General features: G+C 43.4%; 1 protein-coding gene across 1 annotated transcript; it reads right to left on the bottom strand.

Annotated features, from left to right (window-relative positions):
* Positions 1-3,726: 3,726 nt before the first annotated feature.
* Positions 3,727-20,089, bottom strand: CHEK1 (checkpoint kinase 1). Its single transcript, XM_083588726.1, has 13 exons — positions 19,704-20,089; positions 16,778-16,862; positions 15,894-16,117; positions 14,419-14,483; positions 14,254-14,323; positions 12,859-13,047; positions 11,452-11,556; positions 11,076-11,171; positions 9,850-9,958; positions 8,133-8,310; positions 6,887-7,018; positions 5,958-6,059; positions 3,727-5,206 (listed from the first exon to the last, which is right to left on the bottom strand). Exons 1-13 carry the CDS (start codon positions 19,888-19,890, stop codon positions 5,111-5,113), a joined length of 1,638 nt encoding a protein of 545 aa, XP_083444852.1. The 5' UTR covers positions 19,891-20,089; the 3' UTR covers positions 3,727-5,110.
* Between the last annotated feature and the right edge of the window lie 1,934 nt (positions 20,090-22,023).

Raw genomic sequence — 22,023 nt, 5'->3', positions numbered from 1 at the left:
AAACATGTAGATTCCTGGACCGTCCGCGGGCCTGATTGAGAAGGCGATCGGGCCTTAGGTTGCCTACCCCTGCTCAAAACAGTACTCCATCTTGGCTCTGAGACCAATGTTCCCCTGCCCCTTTTGAGATCACACACAGAGAGAGTGCTTTTTTCTGGGGGATACGCAGAGGTATGCATACCCCTAAACATTTTGTAAATCTTTGTACTTTTGTCCATTTAATGTATTTATTTTCCCTGATTTGAACTGTAAAATGGTGATTTTTCTGAGTCAAAATGAGAGTAAAGGTAAAGGGACCCCTGACCGTTAGGTCCAGTCGCGGATAACTCTAGGGTTGCGGGCGCTCATCTCGCTTTATTGGCCAAGGGGGCCGGCGTATAGCTTCCGGGTCATGTGGCCAGCATGACTAAGCAGCTTCTGGCGATCCAGAGCAGCTCAAGGAAACACCATTTACCTTCCCACCAGAGTGGTACCTATTTATCTACTTGCACTTTGACATGCTTTCGAACTGCTAGGTTGGCAGGAGCAGGGACCGAGCAACGGGAGCTCACCCCGTCGCAGGAATTCGAACCGCTGACCTTCTGATCGGCAAGCCCTAGACTCTGTGGTTTAACCCACAGCGCCACCCGCATCCCATGAGAGTACTGTACCCCTAAACATTATTTTAAGAGAAAAAGTACTGTGTGTATGTGTGTGTATATTGGTCTCTGCAATTTCACAAGGGTGGCTGTGAATGCTGCGAAGCAAAAGGCTGGCAGCTGCCATTTTCATTTCCACAGAATTCTCAGAGCATGTAGTCGGGGTGCAAAATTGAGATTTGGGGTGTGAGGATCCTGGGAGTGCATTTCCATTTGGGTAATCTTGGGAGAGCATTTGTACGTGGAGAGGCTTGGAGAAAATGGAGGGATGTATGTATACACATGGTACATGACTTTGGCGCAAGCATGTGAACGGATAATTTTTGGTGTTTCTGTGTGAGATTTTGTGTGTGATCCTGAAAAAAGAGAGTGTTTTAGGTTGGGTAACCCTTGGAGAGCATTTGGGGCAGAGGAGGAGATTTCCAGAGAAAGAGTTTTAGTGGGGTGGTTTGGCAGGAATGTTTAAGCTGTGCCACCAATTAGGGTGAACCTGAATATATGTAATTAAACTCAAGATATTACGAGACACTCATAAGTCTGCAAGGACGTGCTTCCTAAGTAATTAAATCTGGGTAAGAGCTGCACCCCTGCACATCCTGTTTGGGTAAGCTGTTTTTGTTTTTGTGCAACCTGGAAGCCCCCAGCTCAGGTGTGGTGAACCTTTGGACCCCAAAATGTTTCAATACAACTCCCGTCCACAGGCCATGCTTGATGGGGCTGATAGTTGTAGTTTGGCAACATCCAGAAGGCCAAATGTCCCCCTCAAGTGATTTAGTTGGCAACCAATTGACTATTGGGTCATTTGGTCTAATTGAGGATTGCTCTTCCATCCAATGTTGGGATCCCAAACCAGGAATACAGTGGTACCTCGGGTTAAGTAATTAATTCATTCCGGAGGTCTGTTCTTAACCTGAAACTGTTCTTAACCTGAAGCACCACTTTGGCTAATGGGGCCTCCTGCTGCTACCGCGCCGCCAGAGCACGATTTCTGTTCTCATCCTGAAGCAAAGTTCTTAACCTGAGGTACTATTTCTGGGTTAGCGGAGTCTGTAACCTGAGACACCACTGCAGTAAACACTGTTAGTTCATACAAATTGCATTAAGTGCTGCAAGCACTCAGTTTTAGCATGTCACTTTTTGATTGGTTAACCCAGTTTTGCTTGGGAGCCTACAGAAAATGTAATACATTGGTACTTGATTGGCTTATAAAACCATTCATTCATTCCCACCGACAATACTAACCTCTTAATCCCACCAATTCCTAATTCCAGCTCTATTTACAGACCATTCCTGGCCCCAAGATGATGCTAGCATCGTCCCAAATAATTCTTGAAAATTCTTTGAATTTAAATGCTCTGCACTGGCTGTGCCCCAATATGTGACACTTTACTCCAGTTTATGGACTTACCTGCTGCGAAAGTGAGCATCATTGAAAAGCCAAACACCAGAACCTTATTCGCTTTAGTTTTCATTCTATAAAGGGCAGAGAGACAAAAAGAACCTGCTCAAGTCTGGTCTAAACAGCATGTGGGGTTTTCCAAGTCCCCTCCTCCATATTACGTGGTGGTGTTGAAACAGTCCAGTTTATTTATATTCTCAGTCTTGGCCAGGTTATCAGTCAACAGGAGACAGAACAGCCAGTAATGATTATGAGGCAGACATGCACACCTGCAAACATCAACTCGTTGGTTTGGTGCTTCGGGCAACAGCCCACAAAATGTTCCAGGGACAGGTGCTTTCCCCTTTACAGTCTCCTACGGTTCCTTATCTGTCATACGGGATGGCACAAACTAGCAGTTTTATTTTCTAAAAATCCAGAACTGTACGTGCTAAAATGACGTAGCTTCCCCAATTCAGAGCAGCCTTCCTGTTACATGTCAGAAACACAGGCAAGAACACCACCCTTCCTATTCAGAGTAAAGAGGGAAGAAATGTCCCAGTTTCGGCCTTTCTTTTCCCAGGGAAATTTTAAAAAATCCCTTGTTGGGCAACCCATGAAGAAACACGTTGGGAGCCACTTAATGTAGGCCACAGATAATAAATATCCCAGTAAAACGTATCATCTGAGTGCAGTACAAGTATACATGTGTGGGGTTGCTGCCAATATGGACTGAAAACATGTGCTTGTCACAGCAAAAAACCCACAAAACTTCACTGTGCTACATAGAAGCTACATAAATACATAGAGTGGAACCTCAGGTTTTGAAAATCTCCATTGACAGACATTTCGGAACCCAAACACCAAAAACCCACAGTAAATGCTTCCATTTTCGAACGCACCTCAGAAATCAAACTTCCAAGGCGACTTCCATTTTGAGTTTCCCTATTGTATTGAGCCATAAAGAAGGCTGATCACCGAAGAATTGATGCTTTTGAATTCTGGTGCTGGAGGAGATTCTTGAGAGTCCCATGGACTGCAAAAAGATCAAACCTCTCCATTCTTAAGGAAATCAGCCCTGAGTGCTCACTGGAAGGACAGATTGTGAAGCTGAGGCTCCAATACTTTGGCCACCACATGAGAAGAGAAGACTCCCTGGAAAAGACCCTGATGTTGGGAAAGATGGAGGGCACAAGGAGAAGGGGATGACAGAGGACGAGATGGTTGGACAGTGTTCTTGAAGCTACAAACATGAGTCTGACCAAACTGCGGGAGGCAGTTGAAGACAGAAGTGCCTGGCGTGCTCTGGTCCATGGGATCATGAAGAGTCGGACACGACTAAACGACTAAACAACAACAACGTTGTATTGAGGCTTCTGTATTGAGTTTTCAGTTTTCAAACGTTTCGGACGGTTTTCTGGAACGGATTTTGTTCGGAAACTGAGGTTCTACTGTACAAGTATCAATGGAAACACACTGTACACACCACATTTTCCTACAAGATATTCAGTTACTGAAACCCCTAGAATCCTCTCAATTTAACACAAAAGTCAAGTTCCCCAGAGATATTTCCCTCCATTTTGGTCGCCCAAGCATATATCCCTTTGTGATATAGTTTATTCCAAACCACCTTGCTACAAGAGGGAATTATCAGGATCTTCCATTTTGGGTGAATAAAGAAGAAAACTTGCATGCTATACACTGACAGCGTTCTTTTAATCCGAGATCATTCTTTATTTTGCAAATTGTTTTATTTTCTTTACAGACACGTTAAAAATTCACAGTTTTGTAGATTTAAGTATGGGTCAGGAAGTATGGTCAGAAACAAGGTTTGTGTGTCATCCCCTTACTCTCTTAGTGCAGGGGTAGCCAACCTGGTGCCCTCTGGATTTTGCTGGACTACAACTCCCATCAGCCCCATCCAGCATGGTCAAAGGTCAGGAACGATGACAGCTGCAGTCTAGTATCTGGCCACCTCCATTCTAGTGTGTTTGTATGGTACATTCAAGTTTAACCAGTTAGAAACAAGTTTGCTTCCCGAAAGACAGAACAGTACAAAAGGAAATAAAAAGAGTGAGGGGTCTGTTAATCCATTACATCTCTTTCCATTTAGACCGGTGTTTCCCAAACCTGGGCCTCCAGCTGTTTTGGACTATAGTTCCCATCATCCCTGTCCACTGGTCTTGCTAGCTAGAGATGATGGGAGTTGTAGTCCAAAAACAGCTGGAGACCCAAGTTTGGGAAACCCTGATTTAGACTAAAGATGGGGCACCTATGGCCCCACAAGATGTTCTTAGACTACAAAACCCATTATCTTTGCCCACCCTGGTTTGCCCACTTATACTTTAGAGGCTCAGCCAGTCTAATCAGACCTATTAAGGATTAGAGGGGAGAAAATTATACCCTAAAAATAGAAAAAAATATTTTAAAATTGGAACTGATGCTAAAAAAAAACCACTGGGCTTTATGTTTTCTCAAGGGTGACAGTAGAAACCGAAAGCAATGAACTGCAACTGTATAGCTTCATTCAGAAGCCCTGACTTTAAGAGCAAATAATCATAAACTGAGTCAAGTGATTTGAGAAGGACCTTATTCTGGACCTAACTTTCCTACAACTCTTATCATGTTTATATAACATAAACTTATGTTTTTTGTTATTTTTTTAAAACTAAAGTCATCGAAGGAGCATGATAACACTCACATTATGCTTTACAAAGGAGCAACTTTCAAGCTCAGTCTGAATTTTTTTTTACTTTGGGAAAAAAGAAGGGAAACACATGTATATGGATGAGGAGCTTGAGCAACCTACAAAAAAAGACACTTCTAAGTCAAGAATGTGAACTAAGCTAAGCCACTCGTGACTTTCATGATCGTAATCAAGGGTGGGATACCCCAGCCAACCATTGCAAATGTGCAACTTCACAACAGTTATCGCCTGTTACCATATGTGGATAGCTTGAACGCCTATCCCCATAAAACCTAAACAAAACAAAAGATTTCCATTGAAAGACTGGAGTTTGGGGTGCGGCAGGCATGACTGTCCCTTAGCAGAAGCCGCTGAATCAAAACAGAACCGCTCTCAAACACCATGTCATCATGTGACAGGAAGCCACAGCTTCTGTGTGCTGACGACATCACTCAGCTTCCCTTTGATCTTCAGGAAATGCCTCTTGAACTCCAAGCCGTCACCCTGCATAGGGAAGGGAGGTGGGAAAGAACCCAAGTGAGTATATGTCATTGGAAGGGCATGTATTAGCTAGAGAAACGATACAAGCAGGAAGTAAACAATTATGAGTACAGCCGTACCTCGGAAGTCGAACGGAATCCGTTCCGGAAGTCCGTTCGACTTCCAAAACGTTCGGAAACCAAAGCGCGGCTTCCGATTGGCCGCAGGAAGCTCCCGCAGCCAATCAGAAGCCCCGTTGGATATTAGGGTTCCAAAGAACGTTCGCCTGTCTAGCTGCCGCATTCTGGATTAGTTGTAGTTTCTGGGTCACCTTCAAAGGTAGCTCCACATAAAGCGCATAGCATCCGCATAGCTCAGTTTTCCACTAAGCACCCTGCAGCTCTTGAACCAAGCAGAAGGCTAACCGCCAGCCCCAGCCCATACAGTATGCTAGAACAGATTAGAAAATAAAATGAGTACAATGGCAAATATAATATTCTGAATCAGAACATGTTGGCAGCTGGCAGTGTGAAAGCATTCTGCAGTACTGAGGAGCTACCACTGGATGGAGCCCAAGCACATAAAACAATTTGCAAATCTCTCAAGAGATTAAAAAACCCAGGTCAAATCAAATCGTTGCTTTCTATTGCGCTAGGTAAAAATGTAGCTTTATTCCTATTTAAGTAAGTTTGACTGGTTAGGTAATATCTACTACAAGTGCCAAGGCATCCTTCTTATCCTTTGAATGAAATGCGTTGGTTAACTTCGTATATACCTTAGACAGGCGGAAGTCAACAAGTATTTTGTCATCCATTTCCAAGAGGTTTGCCTTGAAAATCAGTTTGTTGTTTCTTCTATCTGTGGTTGATATGGTAACCTTAGAAGGAAAATGAGTATTTTATCAGGGGAAAGAGGTTTACAAAGCATATTTACAATCAATAATGCTCACTCTATATTGGTCTGCCAATATAAGGTAGTATACAAATCAAAACAAATCAAAAAATAAATCTCTGGAGTTGCAAAGTTAGGCTCTCTAAGTTTACGGCAGCTTTCACACTATTTTTCTCACTAGCAACCGAATGAGGATGCATCTGTCGAAAGATCTCCCCAACAGGCCCTGAATTAAAAAATGACTATTTCTTCCAGGACATTGTGTATCTCCCAGCTAAACAAATCATATATATTTATTTTGTATGCAAATGCATACAAGCAGTGCTTTTTTTCTAAAAATATGTTTAGGGGTACACGTACCCCTGCGTCCCCCCCAGAAAAAAGCACAGCATAAAAGCATGTAAACACAAATTAATTATTTTTTTTAATTACCTGCCCTACTCGGTGCTGCTTACAACTTAAAATCACGGAGTGAAAATATAAGAAAATCACGTTGAATAAAATAAAAATAAAGCAACAAACAGAAATGCAAAAGAGAAGAATTAAAAATACCAGAAAAGCAAGCATCACAGACAAATCACAACTTTTAGAGCAGGTTTTCCCTGCCAACTGACAGAATAAAAATGTACATACCAAGCAGCAACAACAACTACTACCAGAGAAGGAATGACCCATGTCTCACAGGGCCAGGTGTTCCATAATACTGATGCACCCACTGAGAAGACCCTCTCTCTTGCTGCCATCAACTGTGCCTACACCACAATGCCTGTCTGTCCGTCTTGTGTGTGATGGACACACACTATTAATTCACACCTGATTTGTGCAGCCCTTCTTCCAGACGTAGCCCATTTTTTCGCAAACCTCCTTCAATACGTGGTAAGACTGGTCAGCGTCCAGCTTCAAAAAGAAACGGGTCATTCTCTTCACTAAGCGCTGCCATGAATTCTAAGAGAGAAAGGAACGGAAGACACCAGAAGTCAGCTGAAGGCTAAAATGAATGTCAAGTTTTCATCAAGGCTTTGCATTGTTTTATGGTGCTAAAGAATTGCATAGCAATCATTTAAAAATATATGTGTCCTGTGTGTGAGCCAAATATTGTGCAAATTAACTGAAACAAAGCATGTTTTCTATCTTACTCGTAATCCTGTACCCAAAACAAACATGAAAAGTCAGTTGATCATTATGGTGTCGGAAGCCTGCAGCCAACAGAAGGAATGATGCGCTCGCCACAATATATTGAGGTTCTACGAAAGAGTTATTCCAGAGCTGGAAAAGAGGTATCTTGACGGTACTGGGATATTGCAGCAGGACCTATCCCCCTGTCACACATCGAAAGCGGTGAAGAAATTCATGACAGAGCAGCAACTACAGGTACTTGATTGGCCAGGGAATTCCCCAGACGTAAATCCCATTGAGAATTTGTGGGCTATATGCAAAAGTCTCCGTGCTGTAGACTGGAAGACTATGGAGAAGCTCATACAGGCGCTGATTCAAGTGTGGTACAGTGAATGTTCAAAACTAGTAGACTCCATGCCAAACCGTGTTCAAATGCTGCTTAAAAATAGCGGAGGTCATATCCGTTACTAATATAGGTATCTGTGAGGTTTGTACATGTATACAGTCGTACCTCAGGTTAAGTACTTAATTTGTTCCGGAGGTCCGTTCTTAACCTGAAACTGTCCTTAACCTGAAGCACCACTTTAGCTAATGGGGCCTCCTGCTGCTGCCGCGCCGCCGGAACACGATTTCTGTTCTCATCCTGAAGCAAAGTTCTTAACCCGAGGTAATATTTCTGGGTTAGCGGAGTCTGTAACCTGAAGCGTATGTAACCTTAAGCGTATGTAACCCGAGGTACCACTGTATGTGAGTTTTGTACAATAAACTACATTATTTGTTTCAATTAATTTGCACAAGGGTGTATATATTTTTTTCGAGTGCTGAAGCATTAAATTTGGGGGGGGGGGGAGTGTTGCTGTTACGGTGCAAAACAAAAGCACAAGGACCTCTACAAGTTCCAAAAACAACGAAAGTCGATAGCTAAGCCACCAGACCAAGTTACCTGGGAAGAACTGGGAGTGCCAAGCAGTTGGCTGTTGAGCAGCATGTGTTCAGGGCAAGCTGGCTGGGAGAAGCTGATGCCTTGCACTAGCTTATCGATGCCAGCTGGACCGCTATCCCACAAAGAAAGTCCAGTACCAGGTTCCGGCTGAGAATTGGAGCAGGTCTTTTTCTCCTCACTGCAGCAAGGAAAACAAAGCGGTGTTACGTTCCTAAATGGCGCAACAACACATTGTCTAGAACTTTTTTTATTTCCGGGAGTTAACCGCTACATGCGTTGGTCCTCATAACTGGGCATTAAGTTGGACGTTTTCTTGGCAATTTTCATCATTACTTAAATCATTCTATCATGACTGAATTGCCTTAATGCAGGCACGTCCAACAGGTAGATTGTGATCTACCGGTAGATCACTGGAGCTCTTTGGTATGCTTGAATGGTTACAAGTCTATCTCTATTCTAGCTATTATTCTAATAAATTTGGTTTTAGACTTATAAGCCAGTTTGTGGTGGTGTTGTTTTGATGCAAAGAAGCTCAACAACAACTTCCCGTAAAAAAAAGCTCAACATTTTTGCCCTGCACCCCCCAAAAACGGGGCTTTCCTCCTCCCTAAAGAAAGCTCCTTAGGGACGCGGGTGGCGCTGTGGGTTAAACCACCGAGCCTAGGGCTTGCCGATCAGAAGGTCGGCAGTTCAAATCCCTGTGACGGGGTGAGCTCCCGTTGCTCAGTCCCTGCTCCTGCCAACCTAGCAGTTCGAAAGCACGTCAAAGTGCAAGTAGATAAATAGGTACTGCTCCGGCGGGAAGGTTAATGGCGTTGCCGTGCGCTGCTCTGGTTCACCAGAAGCGGCTTAGTCATACTGGCCACATGACCCGGAAGCTGTACGCCAGCTCCCGTGGCCAATAAAGCGAGATGAGCGCCGCAAACCCAGAATCGGTCACAACTGGACCTAATGGTCGGGGGATTTAAAAAAGCTCAACAACTTTGATCTGAACCCCTAAAAGGGGGTAGATCACTGCCAGTTTTTTAACTCTTTGAGTAGTTCACAGTCTCTTGGGAGTTGGCCACGCCTGTTTAATGTAAAAAGTCACTTGTTTTCTGCATTGCATGTTTGCAGAATCATAAAACACACACAGCCTCAATAGTAGCATTTACCACACAACTTGAACATATTACTTTGTTATGCTCTGCAAGACTTAAAACATACCCCCACTTCTGTCCATTTTCTCCTGCACTTAAATAAGACCCAGACACTAGAACCATCAGATTAATCCTAGTATTAAAGTCCCAAAGGTTCCCCAACTTTGGGATTTAAACAGGATAGAATTAGTGATTTCAGATACAAAACCATCTCCACTGCGGCCCTCGCCCTCTGTGTACGAGTTGTTTTGCTCCTATTCTGTCAAATCGAGGGGGCAGGCAACAATGCAGCGAAGGAGGGGCAAGAAGGAAGAACAGATTTGGCTCTGCTAAACTGGCTACTGCAGCCTAGTTGCACAATGCGGACATGCCATAGATCACCTTTGGTTTTGTTACTCGCCGAACACATCTTAAGATATGGCAGCACAGAATAAGCCATTGCACAGCTTCAGAGTAAAAAATAAAAAATAAAAAGTTCCCCATCAATTTAAAGATATTACCCAGACACCACATATTATTGCCTGTGTGTTATTGTTATTGCCTGTGTGTTAGACACGATGAACAAATATATTTTTCACCTGCGTGCACTTTTCACTGGAGAGAAGTCCGTATCGGATCGGATGTGCTTAGAAAAACAGCCTGGGGAATCAGATAGTCCCCCCGATGAGACTCGAGGCCGCTTGATGCCTAGAAAGAAAAACTAGTACTCAGTTTTCAAAGAGGGCGGGCATTAGTTTTGTCATTCACTGTTAAGTACATAGTAAATCCCAAGTAAAATGATTGGATTGTTGCTCTTGTTTTTTAATGGCTCCAACCTTTCCAAAGGTGCTGTGTGCCAGCTTGTCATTCTTCCCAAGACCAAAAGAAGCTAAACACACATCACTTGTATTTGTGAACACTAATGTAAACTCAAAAGCACCTACAGAGGTACCTCGGTAGTTGAACGGCTTAGTTGTCGAACAAATCGGCTCCCGAACGTTGCAAACCCAGAAGTGATTGTTCCAGTTTGCGAATGTTCTTTGGAAGCCGAATGTCCGATGCGGCTTCCACAGCGGAAGCCACGCCTTCGTTTTTGAACCGTTCTGGGAGCCGAACGGACTGCCGGAACGGATTAAATTCGAGAACCAAGGTACCACTGTATTCGAACTTCATGAATGGTGAGATCAAATAATTGCAAAGAACTGCCAAATGATTTGCAGAATTCTCAGGCCAACAACCTCTTCCCATTGTTAGAGCTAGTTAAAATGTGATTCAAAGTGTCTAAGGAGGCTTTCTGCACCAGTTTTCATTTAGATGGGCGCTCCCACATGTCACTCAGGAGGGGCGTGAGTGCAGAATCATAATACTGGAATGATTTACACTGGTTTTCATCCTAGAGTCAAAAGTGAATGTACCAATTCCAGGCATAGGCAAACTCGGCCCTCCAGATGTTTTGGGACTACAACTCCCATGATCCCTAGCTAACAGGACCAGTGGTCAGGGATGATGGGAATTGTAGTCCCAAAACATCTGGAGGGCCCAGTTTGTCTATGCCTGGATTAACCCAAGACGAGCCTTTATTAGTAGCAGACCTTGATAAATGGGACTGATCCGCAAAGGGGATGAAAAAGCAAGCAAAATCTATCCTCAACTAAGATTAAAATAGCGTGAGCCACCTAAATTGCAAATATCAATATTTTTTAATATATCACTCGCTCCTTTCAGTGGCATATATGAGAGATGTCAGCTGAACCGTTTTCAGATGTCGAAAGATTTCAAATCTGCAGCTACATACAAAATTCACATGCATTTTTTTTTATATTACCTTTCTTTAAGGCTTTTGTGTACCACCTGTCCTTTTTTAGGTCTTCAATAGTAAGCCTTGATGCGGGGTCCTCAGTTAATAGTTTGAGGAGCAAAGCTGCAAAGAAATAAAGAATTTGGCTATATGCATGGCCTACAAGTTCTGAAATTGTCCACATTCTGTGGCAATGGCTTTCAATTCAATTGAGATGCCCTCAAACATTGTGGCTTTCCAAATAAATCATTACAATTTTTACATGAACCAGAGTCACCCAACTTTTAAAGATGTTCTTTGGAGGATATGATCTGTACTGAGAAAAATAACACACACATTTCTTAGCAAAGCTATCAAGACTGCCCGCCAAGTAAATATAAAAACAGCCAGTAAAGGTCTGTACCTAGTGGCAACGAGTCTATCTTCTTCCATGGTGACAAATATGTTTTCTTTTCTTTCCAATCACAGTATTCTTGACATGTGTCAACAGGCTGGTCCCATGGCAGTTCTGCAAGAAAGAAAGCCACATTTCTTGACAAAACTTGTCAGTGATCTGGGGACAAACTAAGAAGGTATTTGGGTTTCAACCAAATGGATGTTAGCATTTTAGGAGGAAGAGACACACCCAAGGGTTATAAGAAGGTCACTAATAACCACATTAGTTACACAGCAAATTCAAAACGTGGAATTAATAACTACTTAGACTAGTAGAATAGTCTCCATTAAAGCTGTGAGCAAGGAAAATCTCCAGCAATTTCTTTTTTTCTGTTCCAGCTTGGCTACAAATGTCACACTATCAGAAAATATGGTTACTATGCAATATGCTCCAGATTTATGCAGTAAGATAAATCCCTCGAAAAATTCTTGCAGACACACTTGCTTTAAAATTAATTTTATTATATATATTACAACATTTATATCCTACCCTTTTGGAGCAAAAGCACTGCTCAGGGCTGCTTGCAATATTTAAAACTATATGAAACTATCAGCCACTGAGAGAGTCAGTAGTTGTATGCTGTTAAAACTGTGAAAAATTCATTATTATTATTATTATTATTATTATTATTATTATTATTATTATTTTAAATGCTGGTTTTGGCAACACGTTTATAAATGAACATTCTATGCTGAATGTATAGAATGCTTTAACTTAAATGACTCTTCCTTCCAAAGCCTGTTATATATATATATATATATATATATATATATATATATATATATAAAAAAAAAATGCTGTATCTTGCAGGTTTATCAAACACTGGAAATTTGTTGTGGCGTATTATTGCTACTTTTGGTGTTGAATCGGTCAAAATGCTTGTGCTTTTATTCTATCTGCTTAAATTTGATCTAAAAATATATAAATATTTTAAAAGGATGTATTGAAGGAGAGGGGAAAGTTCACATAGCTTTCTTGTGGAGAGGAGAGCTTTCTTGTGGTAGACAGTTGGAGAGATGTCCTCAGCTACTCTTGGGAGTAACCATACAGACAGTGGTGGTTAGAGGGTAATTAATTAGCTTCAACAATCTCCCCTTAGCTACACTGGAAGGAAGATTTAGCGGCACTCCATATATGAATTGTGTAACTGTGTGCTAATAAATGTGCTACTATGGTATCATTTTTAAAGAGAAAAAAGAACCACTTGTATTTGTCCTCTGATGGCTCCCTTTGCAACTCAAGCTTTAGAGTGGTGTACGACCTTCCAAGCCATGGGTGCCTCATCTCATGTAACCGAATCAGTCACTAAGTTTGTACTTCAAGTTAATAAGATCAGCTAGCAACTTTTGCAGAACTGCTGTGGGTAGTTCTTACCTCCAGCCAACATGGCAGTGAGTACGATTCCACATGACCAAACATCAACTGGCTCGGCATGGAATTCTTTTCTTTTAAGGACTTCTGGCGCGATGTACGGGAGCGTGCCACACATCTTGTTCAACAATCGCTCACGGCCATTGTACTTAAACACAGTTGCTAGTCCAAAGTCAGAGATTTTGAGATTATCTAAACAAATACAAGCATAAAGAAGGTATCTTGCGCATCATTCTAATTCATCATTTTTGTTTGAAGCACACTAAAGCATGGGTAGGCAAACTAAAGCCTGGGGGCTGGATCTGGCCCAATCACCTTCTAAATCCAGCCTGCGGACAGTCCAGGAATTGGCATGTTTTTACATGAGTGGAATGTGTCCTTTTATTTAAAATGAATTTCTGGGTTATTTGTAGGGCCTGCCTGGTGTTTTTACATGAGTGGAATGTGTGCTTTTATTTAAAATGCATCTCTGGCTTATTTGTGGGGCATAGGAATTTGTTCATATTTTTTTTCCAAATTATAGTCCGGCCCCCCAACAAGGTCTGAGGGACAGTGGACCGGCACCCTGCTGAAAAAGTTTGCTGTCCCCTGCACTAAAGTAACATTGATCTAAAGACACAAACATTTAACCTTTTAAAAAATGGTCCTTTCAAGTATGCCAGCTCAGAAATTTGTCACTGATACTAATCTACCCTGCTCCTTAGTATGCCAGCTCAAAAATATCCCATTGATACTAGTGGGCCATGTCTACATAAGTGGGCATTAAGTGTTCTATTGCTGCTCCAAATCAAGGGCAGCCGAGTGAAATGCTAAAAAAAACCAAACCCAAGTCCTCTGCCTGCTTGATGTTTGGTGTTAGCAACAGAGAGAACTTGTTGCTTTCACATCCAAAGTGCGGACTGCTTTTTCACTTGTGGAAAATTGATACTGAACTAAAGAAATTAGTGATGTATGGAAGTGAGAGCTGGACCATCAAGAAGGCTGATCGCCGAAGAATTGATGCTTTTGAATTATGGTGCTGGAGGAGACTCTTGAGAGTCCCATGGACTGCAAGAAGATCAAACCTATCCATTCTTAAGGAAATCAGCCCTGAGTGCTCACTGGAAGGACAGATCCTGAAGCTGAGGCTCCAATACTTTGGCCACCTCATGAGAAGAGAAGACTCCCTGGAAAAGACCCTGATGTTGGAAAGATTGAGGGCACAAGGAGAAGGGGACGACAGAGGATGAGATGGTTGGACAGTGTTCTCGAAGCTACCAGCATGAGTTTGAGCAAACTGCGGGAGGCAGTGGAAGACAGGAGTGCCTGGCGTGCTCTAGTCCATGGGGTCACGAAGAGTCGGACACGACTAAACGACTAAACAACAACAACAAGAACAAAGCGGTCTCTCTCTCTTACCCATTCCATTTAGCAGCAGATTCTCAGGCTTAATATCCCGATGTGTTACTCCTATACTGTGAAGGTAGACCTTTCAAAATGATACAAGGCATTAATACAAAGCATTCATTCAACCTGCTTTCACACACAAAAAAGAGCTTGAAAAAGCAACGTAAATAAACTTACGACTCCAGCTATAAGCTGGTGGAAAAACTTCTGTGCTTCTGCCTCAGGCATTCCTACATCTGGCTCTGCAAAGAAGGCACCATAGCTTCATGAAGAAAGATACTAACAAAAATTTACACAGTGATAGCAGCGTTTCTAATCAATATAACATTTCTGGTTGTTTGCCCTGAAATAGTTATGGATTTAAGTTTATAAAATGATTGCAGGCTACCGTAGAGGTGGCTTGCTTTGAATGTGTTTAAATATCCCTAAAATGCAAGTTGCAGTGGTACCTCAGAAGTCGAAGGGAATCCGTTCCAGAAGTCTGTTTGACTTCCAAAATGTTTGGAAACCAAGGTACGGTTTCCAATTGGCCACAGGAAGCGCCTGAAGCCAATCGGAAGCCGCAGAAGCCCCGTCGGACGTCTGGGTTCCAAAGAATGTTTGCAAACCGGAACACACACTTGCGGGTTTGCGGTATTGAGGAGCCAAAGTGTTCGACTCGCAAGGCGTTTGCAAACCAAAGTACAACTGTATAGCTGTTTCCAAACTGCTCCCTGATCAGGTGCAATAATCCAGAAATAGAACACAGTTCAGCTATAACTTCAAGGAATGTTAACTGAGGCAGTGTGCCTGAGATCTTATGGAAACTATACGGAATTAAATGTACTTAACTGAATTCCCATCTCAGAGCTGAAGAACTTGTAGTCCTCCAGATGTTGCTGGACTACAGCCCCCATCATCCCTGACCACTGGCTATGCTGGTTGGGGCTGCTGGGAGTTGTAGTCCAACAACATTTGAAGGCCCACGGGGTCCCCACCTATTCAATTTTATCTCATACAGTGGTACCTCTGGTTACAAACTTAATTCGTTCTGGAGGTCTGTTTTTAACCTGACACCGTTCTTAACCTGAGGTACCACTTTAGCTAATGGGGCCTCCTGCTGCTGCCGCTCAATTTCTGTTCACATCCTGAGGTAAAGTTCTTAACCTGAGGTACTACTTCCAGGTTAGCAGAGTCTGTAACTCGAGGTGTTTGTAAACCGAGGTACCGCTGTACTTAAAGCTGTGGGGTTGAAATAGAAAAACCGCACATACAAAAATCCCAGCGCCAAACAACAAGCAATGAAATTCTTAATGAAGAAACCTCTGTCGTACCTTGGAAGGCAAACAGAATCAGTTCTGGAAGTCCGTTCGACTTCCAAAACATTCGGAAACCAAAACGCGGCTTCCGATTGGCTGCAGGAGTTTCCTGCAGCCAATAGGAAGCTGCAGAAGCCCCGTCAGACATTCAGGTTCCGAAGAACATTCGCCAACTAGAACAGTCACAGTTTGCGGCGTTCGGGAGCCAAAACGTTCACGTCGCAAGGTGTTCAGGATTCAAGGAACGACTGTATATAGATGACTTAAATAAATAAACTGTTTGACCCTTGGAGAGCATTGTCACCCAATGACCATTCTGTGGCCTGCCTTCCTATCCTATAAAACCCCCTGTACCTATTCGGTCAAAGAGTTCTCCCCCGCTGCAGTACTCTAGGAACAGATACTGAATAGTGCCTTCTCGCCGATGTCCGTAAAACTTGACAATGTTCTCGTGATTTAACATTTTGTTAATGCAGATCTCCTTCTTAATCTGATCTGGGCACTCGATAGCGCATTTCATGTCAACAATCTTCACTGCCACTGCTTCTTCTGTGCGTCTGTTGACAGCCAACTGAACTCTATAAAGAGAAAGTGGAAAGAAGGGTTTTTATAGGCTTTCCTCGCCAAACATTATTACTAAAAATTACACATTAAGTCTCAGCTTTGCTTGCCAGCCACAGCACACATTTTCTCCTCCTGGAAAAAAATGAGCAAATTCAACAACCCAAATGAAAGCTCTTGTGATTTTTGACAACCCTTGACACAAGAATACAGCAGCTATTTCAATTTACAGTTTACTCTTGTTCTGGAACCATTCATTTGCCTCCATGTATTATAATACGTAGGGACACGGGTGGCGCTGTGGGTTAAACCACAGAGCCTAGGACTTGCCGATCAGAAGGTTGGCAGTTCGAATCCCCGCCACGGGATGAGCTCCCTTGCTCAGTCCCTGCTCCTGCCAACCTAGCAGTTCGAAAGCACGTCAAAGTGCAAGTAGATAAATAGGTACTGCTCCGGCGGGAAGATAAACGGTGTTTCTGTGCGCTGCTCTGGTTCGCCAGAAGCGGCTTAGTCATGCTGGCCACATGACTCGGAAGCTGTACGCCGGCTCCCTCGGCCAGTAAAGCTAGATGAGCGCCGCAACCCCAGAGTCAGTCACAACTGGACCTAATGGTCAGGGGTCCCTTTACCTTTACCTATTATAATATGTTGCATGGTATTGCCTAAGTTATACTCACTCTCCATAAGCGCCTTCCCCAAGGGTCTGTACTAAGTCCCAGTCTTCCACAAAAGGCACAGCCATCTTGACAAACAGGACACACTCTGCAGATCGAAGAAATAAGGAATCGGAAGTCAAGGGTCATAAGTATTTGGCTGCCAAGACGGGGGGGGGGGGCAGTGGCAGAGAATTTATTTTGCATGAAGCAGATCCCACATTTAATCCCCAGCATCTCCAGGTAAGGCTAAGAGAGAACCCTATTTGAAATCTTGGGAGAGCTGCATCCAGTCATTGTAGATAACACTGAGCTAGATGGATAATGATATACCCCGCCCATCTGGCTGGGCTTCCCCAGCCACTCTGGGCGGCTTCCAAAAAAATATTAAAACACTGTAATACATCAAACATTAAAAGCTTCCCTAAACAGGGCTGCCTTCAGATATCTTCTAAAAGTCTGGTAGTTGTTGTTCTCTTTGACATCTGGTGGGAGGGTGTTCCACAGGGAGGGCGCCACTACTGAGAAGGCCCTCTGCCTGGTTTCCTGTAACTTGGCTTCTCACAAGGAGGGAACCGCCAGAAGGCCCTCGGTGCTGGACCTCAGTGTCCGGGCTGAGCAATGGGGGTGGACTATTTGACCGATCAGTATAAGGCAGCTTATTTCTGAAAAAGCACTAAAGGGGTCTTTACCTCAGAGTCTTACCTCAGAATGCTAGGGGTTGTGCGCAGTGCTAGTCCTACTCAAGAGTAGGCACACTGAAGTTTATGTTTATATATATAATTTTTATTAAATTTTCTGTTTTACAATTTAGAATACTCATTTAAAATATCCATGACTTCCCTTCTTCTTTCCATGGTTCATCTTGCATATCTTATATCCCTGAATATTTTACATAAACTAAACCATTCAGTATTCCATTACAGTCGTACCTTGGTTTTCGAACAGCTTAGTTCCCGAACGTTTTGCCTCCTGAACGCCACAAACCCGGAAGTGACTGTTCCGGTTTGCGAATGTTCTTTGGAACCCAAACGTCTGACGGGCCTTCTGCGGCTTCCGATTGGCTGCAAGAGTTTCCAGCAGCCAATTGGAAGCCGTGCTTTGGTTTCCAAATGTTTTGGAAGTTGAACGGACTTCCAGAACAGATTCTGTTCAACTTCCAAGGTACGACTGTATTACATCCATCAAAACTTATTTACACTTTTGAATTAATCTTAATGCTGCCAACGTTTTCAAGTGTACACAATTCCCCCCATATATTCAATAAACATTTTCCAGTTTTCTCAAAACGTTTGTTCTTCTTGTTTTCTTAGTCTATATGTTAAGTCTGCAAGCTGCGCGTATTCCATGGCTGGTGGGAGAAGAGACTATAGGATGGATGTGGATTATTTTGGTTTTTTAAATACTGTATTGTACAAGTAAGGCATCTAATCTCCTATACCTTTTTATGCAGGCCTGTAGAACCTCACTTGTTGAACTGCTCCTGTCAACAAGTTGTTAAAAAAGTGTTGGGGAATGAAACACCCACTGTAAAAAATGCCTGGTTCCACAAAACAAGGCAAGTAGGACAAAACAAATTCAAATCTTTTAGGACCACTAATTTCTTTAATTCAGACAAGCTTTCAATTGCCCAGAATTTTGTGCAACACAGCTTGCTTTTCAAGTTTTGTTTTTTTAATGAGAAATGAAAAGGACTCAATGAATGATTCAACATTTGTTGCCTTCTCTGCAATACACATTGTTGCATCCCTCAGTCACACACTTTAAAGAACTGCTAGGCAGGAAGTAATTCAACAGGTGAGGCTTTCTCCAGTTCTGCAGACACAGTGATGAAGTGCTACACCTATTGATTGCAGCAAAGTCACTCTTAGAGGTACAGGAGCTGTACCAGGAAGTTTGGGGGGGGGGATTTGAAAAAACAATAACAATGCCCACGCATCCTATACTATTAGCAAACTAAATTCTCCTAGAGATTATCTTCATCCAAAAGAAAAGTTTGCAGAAATAAATAAATAAAAATTGAGGACCGTAAGAGACCAAAAGTCACAAAAACAGCAAAATGAGGAGTGTGGATTGACCACAGAATGTGAATTAAATGGAGCTTCCTAGAGGACATAGCTGGATGGCACCTTGAACAGGAGCACACTGCACTGTTTTTGTTGCATGCAGGTCCCCACACAGGGCATAACTTTACTGCCTACAGCCATGGGCTTCTGCAAACCTGCCAGGCCATTTATTGAATAAACCAACTTTCAACCATTATAGCATTTTAACAGCATTCATAAAACAGATCGTGATTATAAATCAAAGTATAAAACTAAAAATCCCTTATCTGCCCCAATTCCTGCGCTCAATCGAAATTTTATCCCAACCCAGAACTCTTACACACACACACACACACACACAAACACGTGTCTCCCTCAAATATCCCCCATGCTCACTTTTCAGAAAGGTACCAAAACCTGCAAAGACACAACATATATGAATTGCCGCCCACCCTTTTGAAAACATCCGTGCATTAGGACGCAGAAGGGCACGTGCATGCACAACCAATGAAATGGGCTGGTTTTTTAAAAAAAATGAAGTTATTAGTCTCCTTGTTTCGCAATATGGACACCCGAATTAAAACAGCAGCGAAAAGCACAAAGAGCCACGACGACGCTCCTTTGGCCCTGCAAGCCTACCTCACAGGGTTGTTTGGGAGGGCAAATTGGGGAAAACATATGCATGCCGTTCCTTGGAGGGGAAAGCGGGATGCGCGAAGGAAACAAGGAAGAAAAGTCTCCCACGGTGCGGGGGGGGAGGGCTGGCAAGCCAAAGCATCTCTCCCCCGCCCCGCTCCCTAAGAATAGAGACCCTCCTCCGCCCCACGTGGGGAGGAAAGAAGAGCGGGAGGAAAGGGGAGCAGCCCACCCTCCCTCTCCAAATTTTGGGCATTTTTTGTCCTCACCCGCCCAGCGGCGAGGGCCGCTTCCCCGGCTGATCAGCAAGCGGCGTTTCCCGCCGAAGAGCTTCGAGAGCAAGAGCCGGGCAGAGACTGGGAGAGAGCCGGGAGGAAGAGGCGGCGGCGAGGGGCCGAGGGGAGGAATCCGGCGCCGGCTCCGCCTCCTGCCCCGGCCGCCTGGGTGAGGCAGCATAATGGCGTCCCGAGGCCAGAGGAGGCACCGCTTTGCTAACTAATGCAAACGCGCGGCATCTTTAAGCCGTCGGTGCCAGTAGGAAGCGCCTCTCTGCATCCCGCCGCGGCACTTCTTGCTTCCGAGTAGACGCGGTGCGGTATTTGGCTAGCAACTGCTCCTGCACGCTTGTAGGGAGATTTTTTTCAGACTTGTTTTTCCCCCTCCTGGGGTCAGAAGAAAGTGATTTCAAATAACTGTTGCTGAGACCCTTTCCACTCCGAATCTGCTAGACAAGAGTCAGGCAGAGGGTGATGACACTCGGGCTTCCTGCCTCCACTAACATAATTTTTATAATTTGATTTGACATGTTCATTCGCAGAAATGATATTCTTGCAAATGTTAACATTTTACACTAGATGCTTTCAAATCCTAGGACTTCCCTCCTCCCCTCCGTGAGTTCTTTAGGCAACTTTTTCAACTGCATATTAGTCCAGTTTACAGTCCTCCATTACGTATACCCAAAGTCTGTGTATCATTGCAGGAGTTATTTAAAGCCTGCCCAAGAGTTCATGTGTTTGCAGTGGTATTTTAAATACTATCTACATTTGCCCCCTTCTCTGTTGCAGTTTTGATCCTCCCGGTTTCTGATTTTCCCAGTTAATCTTGCCATCTCCGCATAGTCCAATAATTTCATCTGCCAGTCTGCCCTCGCAGGTATTTTATCATCTTTCCAGCTCTGGGCAAGCAGACTAACATAATAGAAATCTGTAGCCCTCCTTTCCCCACAGGTTGCTGGACAACCACGTCATTCCAAGCGGTCCCTGTGTTGTAACAAGCGCAAGTAGCTCGGAAGAGGATCCTGCCCTTCCCCCATGCACATGTTCATTCTAGAGATGCGTTCACACGTTGGCTTGTACTCGTGTCGTGTACAAGTGTTTGTAAGAGTGCACGCTTGCCAATTTACACTGCGCAGCTATTGTGTGCTGACTGAAGATGTGCAGCTCAACTATGTGTGTGAATGGTCCAGTTGTTGAATGTAAGAGTGTGAACACCCTTTAGGAGGTGCTAACATTTTGCACTTAGGTGTTCTTGAACTCAAGCTCCCTGCATCTTGACCGTGGCATTGGCTGTGCTGCCTGGGGCTGATGGGAGGCAGATCCAACATCTGCACAGCCACGTTTCCCATGCCTGCTTTAAAGTGCTGCAAGGCTTGTTTCTTTGGGTTTCTGTGAACAGTGCTGCCCCTTTTTATATCTTCTGGGAGATGCCTGGCTAAACTTTGGGTAAATTAGTAGCACCATCATTTTTCAAAGTTCAGCCTCAGCTGAATCCAATAATGAAGGAAACTATCTTATACCAAATTAGACAATTGGCCCATCTAGCTCAGTACTGTCTGCAAGTCTCTCCCAGGTTTTAGGCAGAGATCTTTCCCAACCACTTTTGGAGATGCTGGGATTTGAACCTGGGTCCTTCTGCATGCAAAGCAAATTCTCTACCACAGACCTACTGCCCTTCCTCAGGACCCCTAGGACTCAGGTTCCCACTCTAGTGTATGGGGAAGACTGACTAGGTGATCTATGTCCCCAGTGTACTACTGTCCAGATGTAGCAGTTAATGGGCAATTTTGAGAGCCCTGGTTTCTCTTAAGGTTCTCTTTAAACTGGACTTAGACCAAAAAGAACTTCAAACAGAGGACTGTCCCCTGGAAAATAGGACAGACCACTCTAGCAGAAATCCTAGGTCTAAGTTTCACTGAAGAGCATTGCAAATTTAGGATCCTATTATACTTAGTTGAAAGCAAACCTCACTGAACAGTGAGCTCAGTAAATAAAGGTAAATTATGACTGCCAAAGTGCTAGTTACTTAAGCATAACTTGTACTTGAGAAGCTTAAAACACTGGGAATCTGGCTCAAAATCCAGGCGTTTAAAGTAAAGGCCATGAGAACAAGGAGACAATTCTCAGTCAGGCTTGTTCATTTATCCAATATGGTTGCCACTTTTTGGTTTTGCTCACCCCTGACCTTTAGAATACACGTGATATGTCTGGAGACTCACTTTGGTGTTAATGCAAATGTTAAGTGCCTAGGTTTTAAGATGCCTACTGCATATGAAAATATACTTCATTTACACACAAATTACTTTGATTCCTT

This window comes from Podarcis filfolensis, assembly GCF_964270895.1.
Source record: "Podarcis filfolensis genome assembly, chromosome: 15".
NCBI lineage: Eukaryota > Metazoa > Chordata > Lepidosauria > Squamata > Lacertidae > Podarcis > Podarcis filfolensis.
Note: the sequence above shows the minus strand (reverse complement) of the source record. Positions and strands in the feature narration are given on the sequence as shown.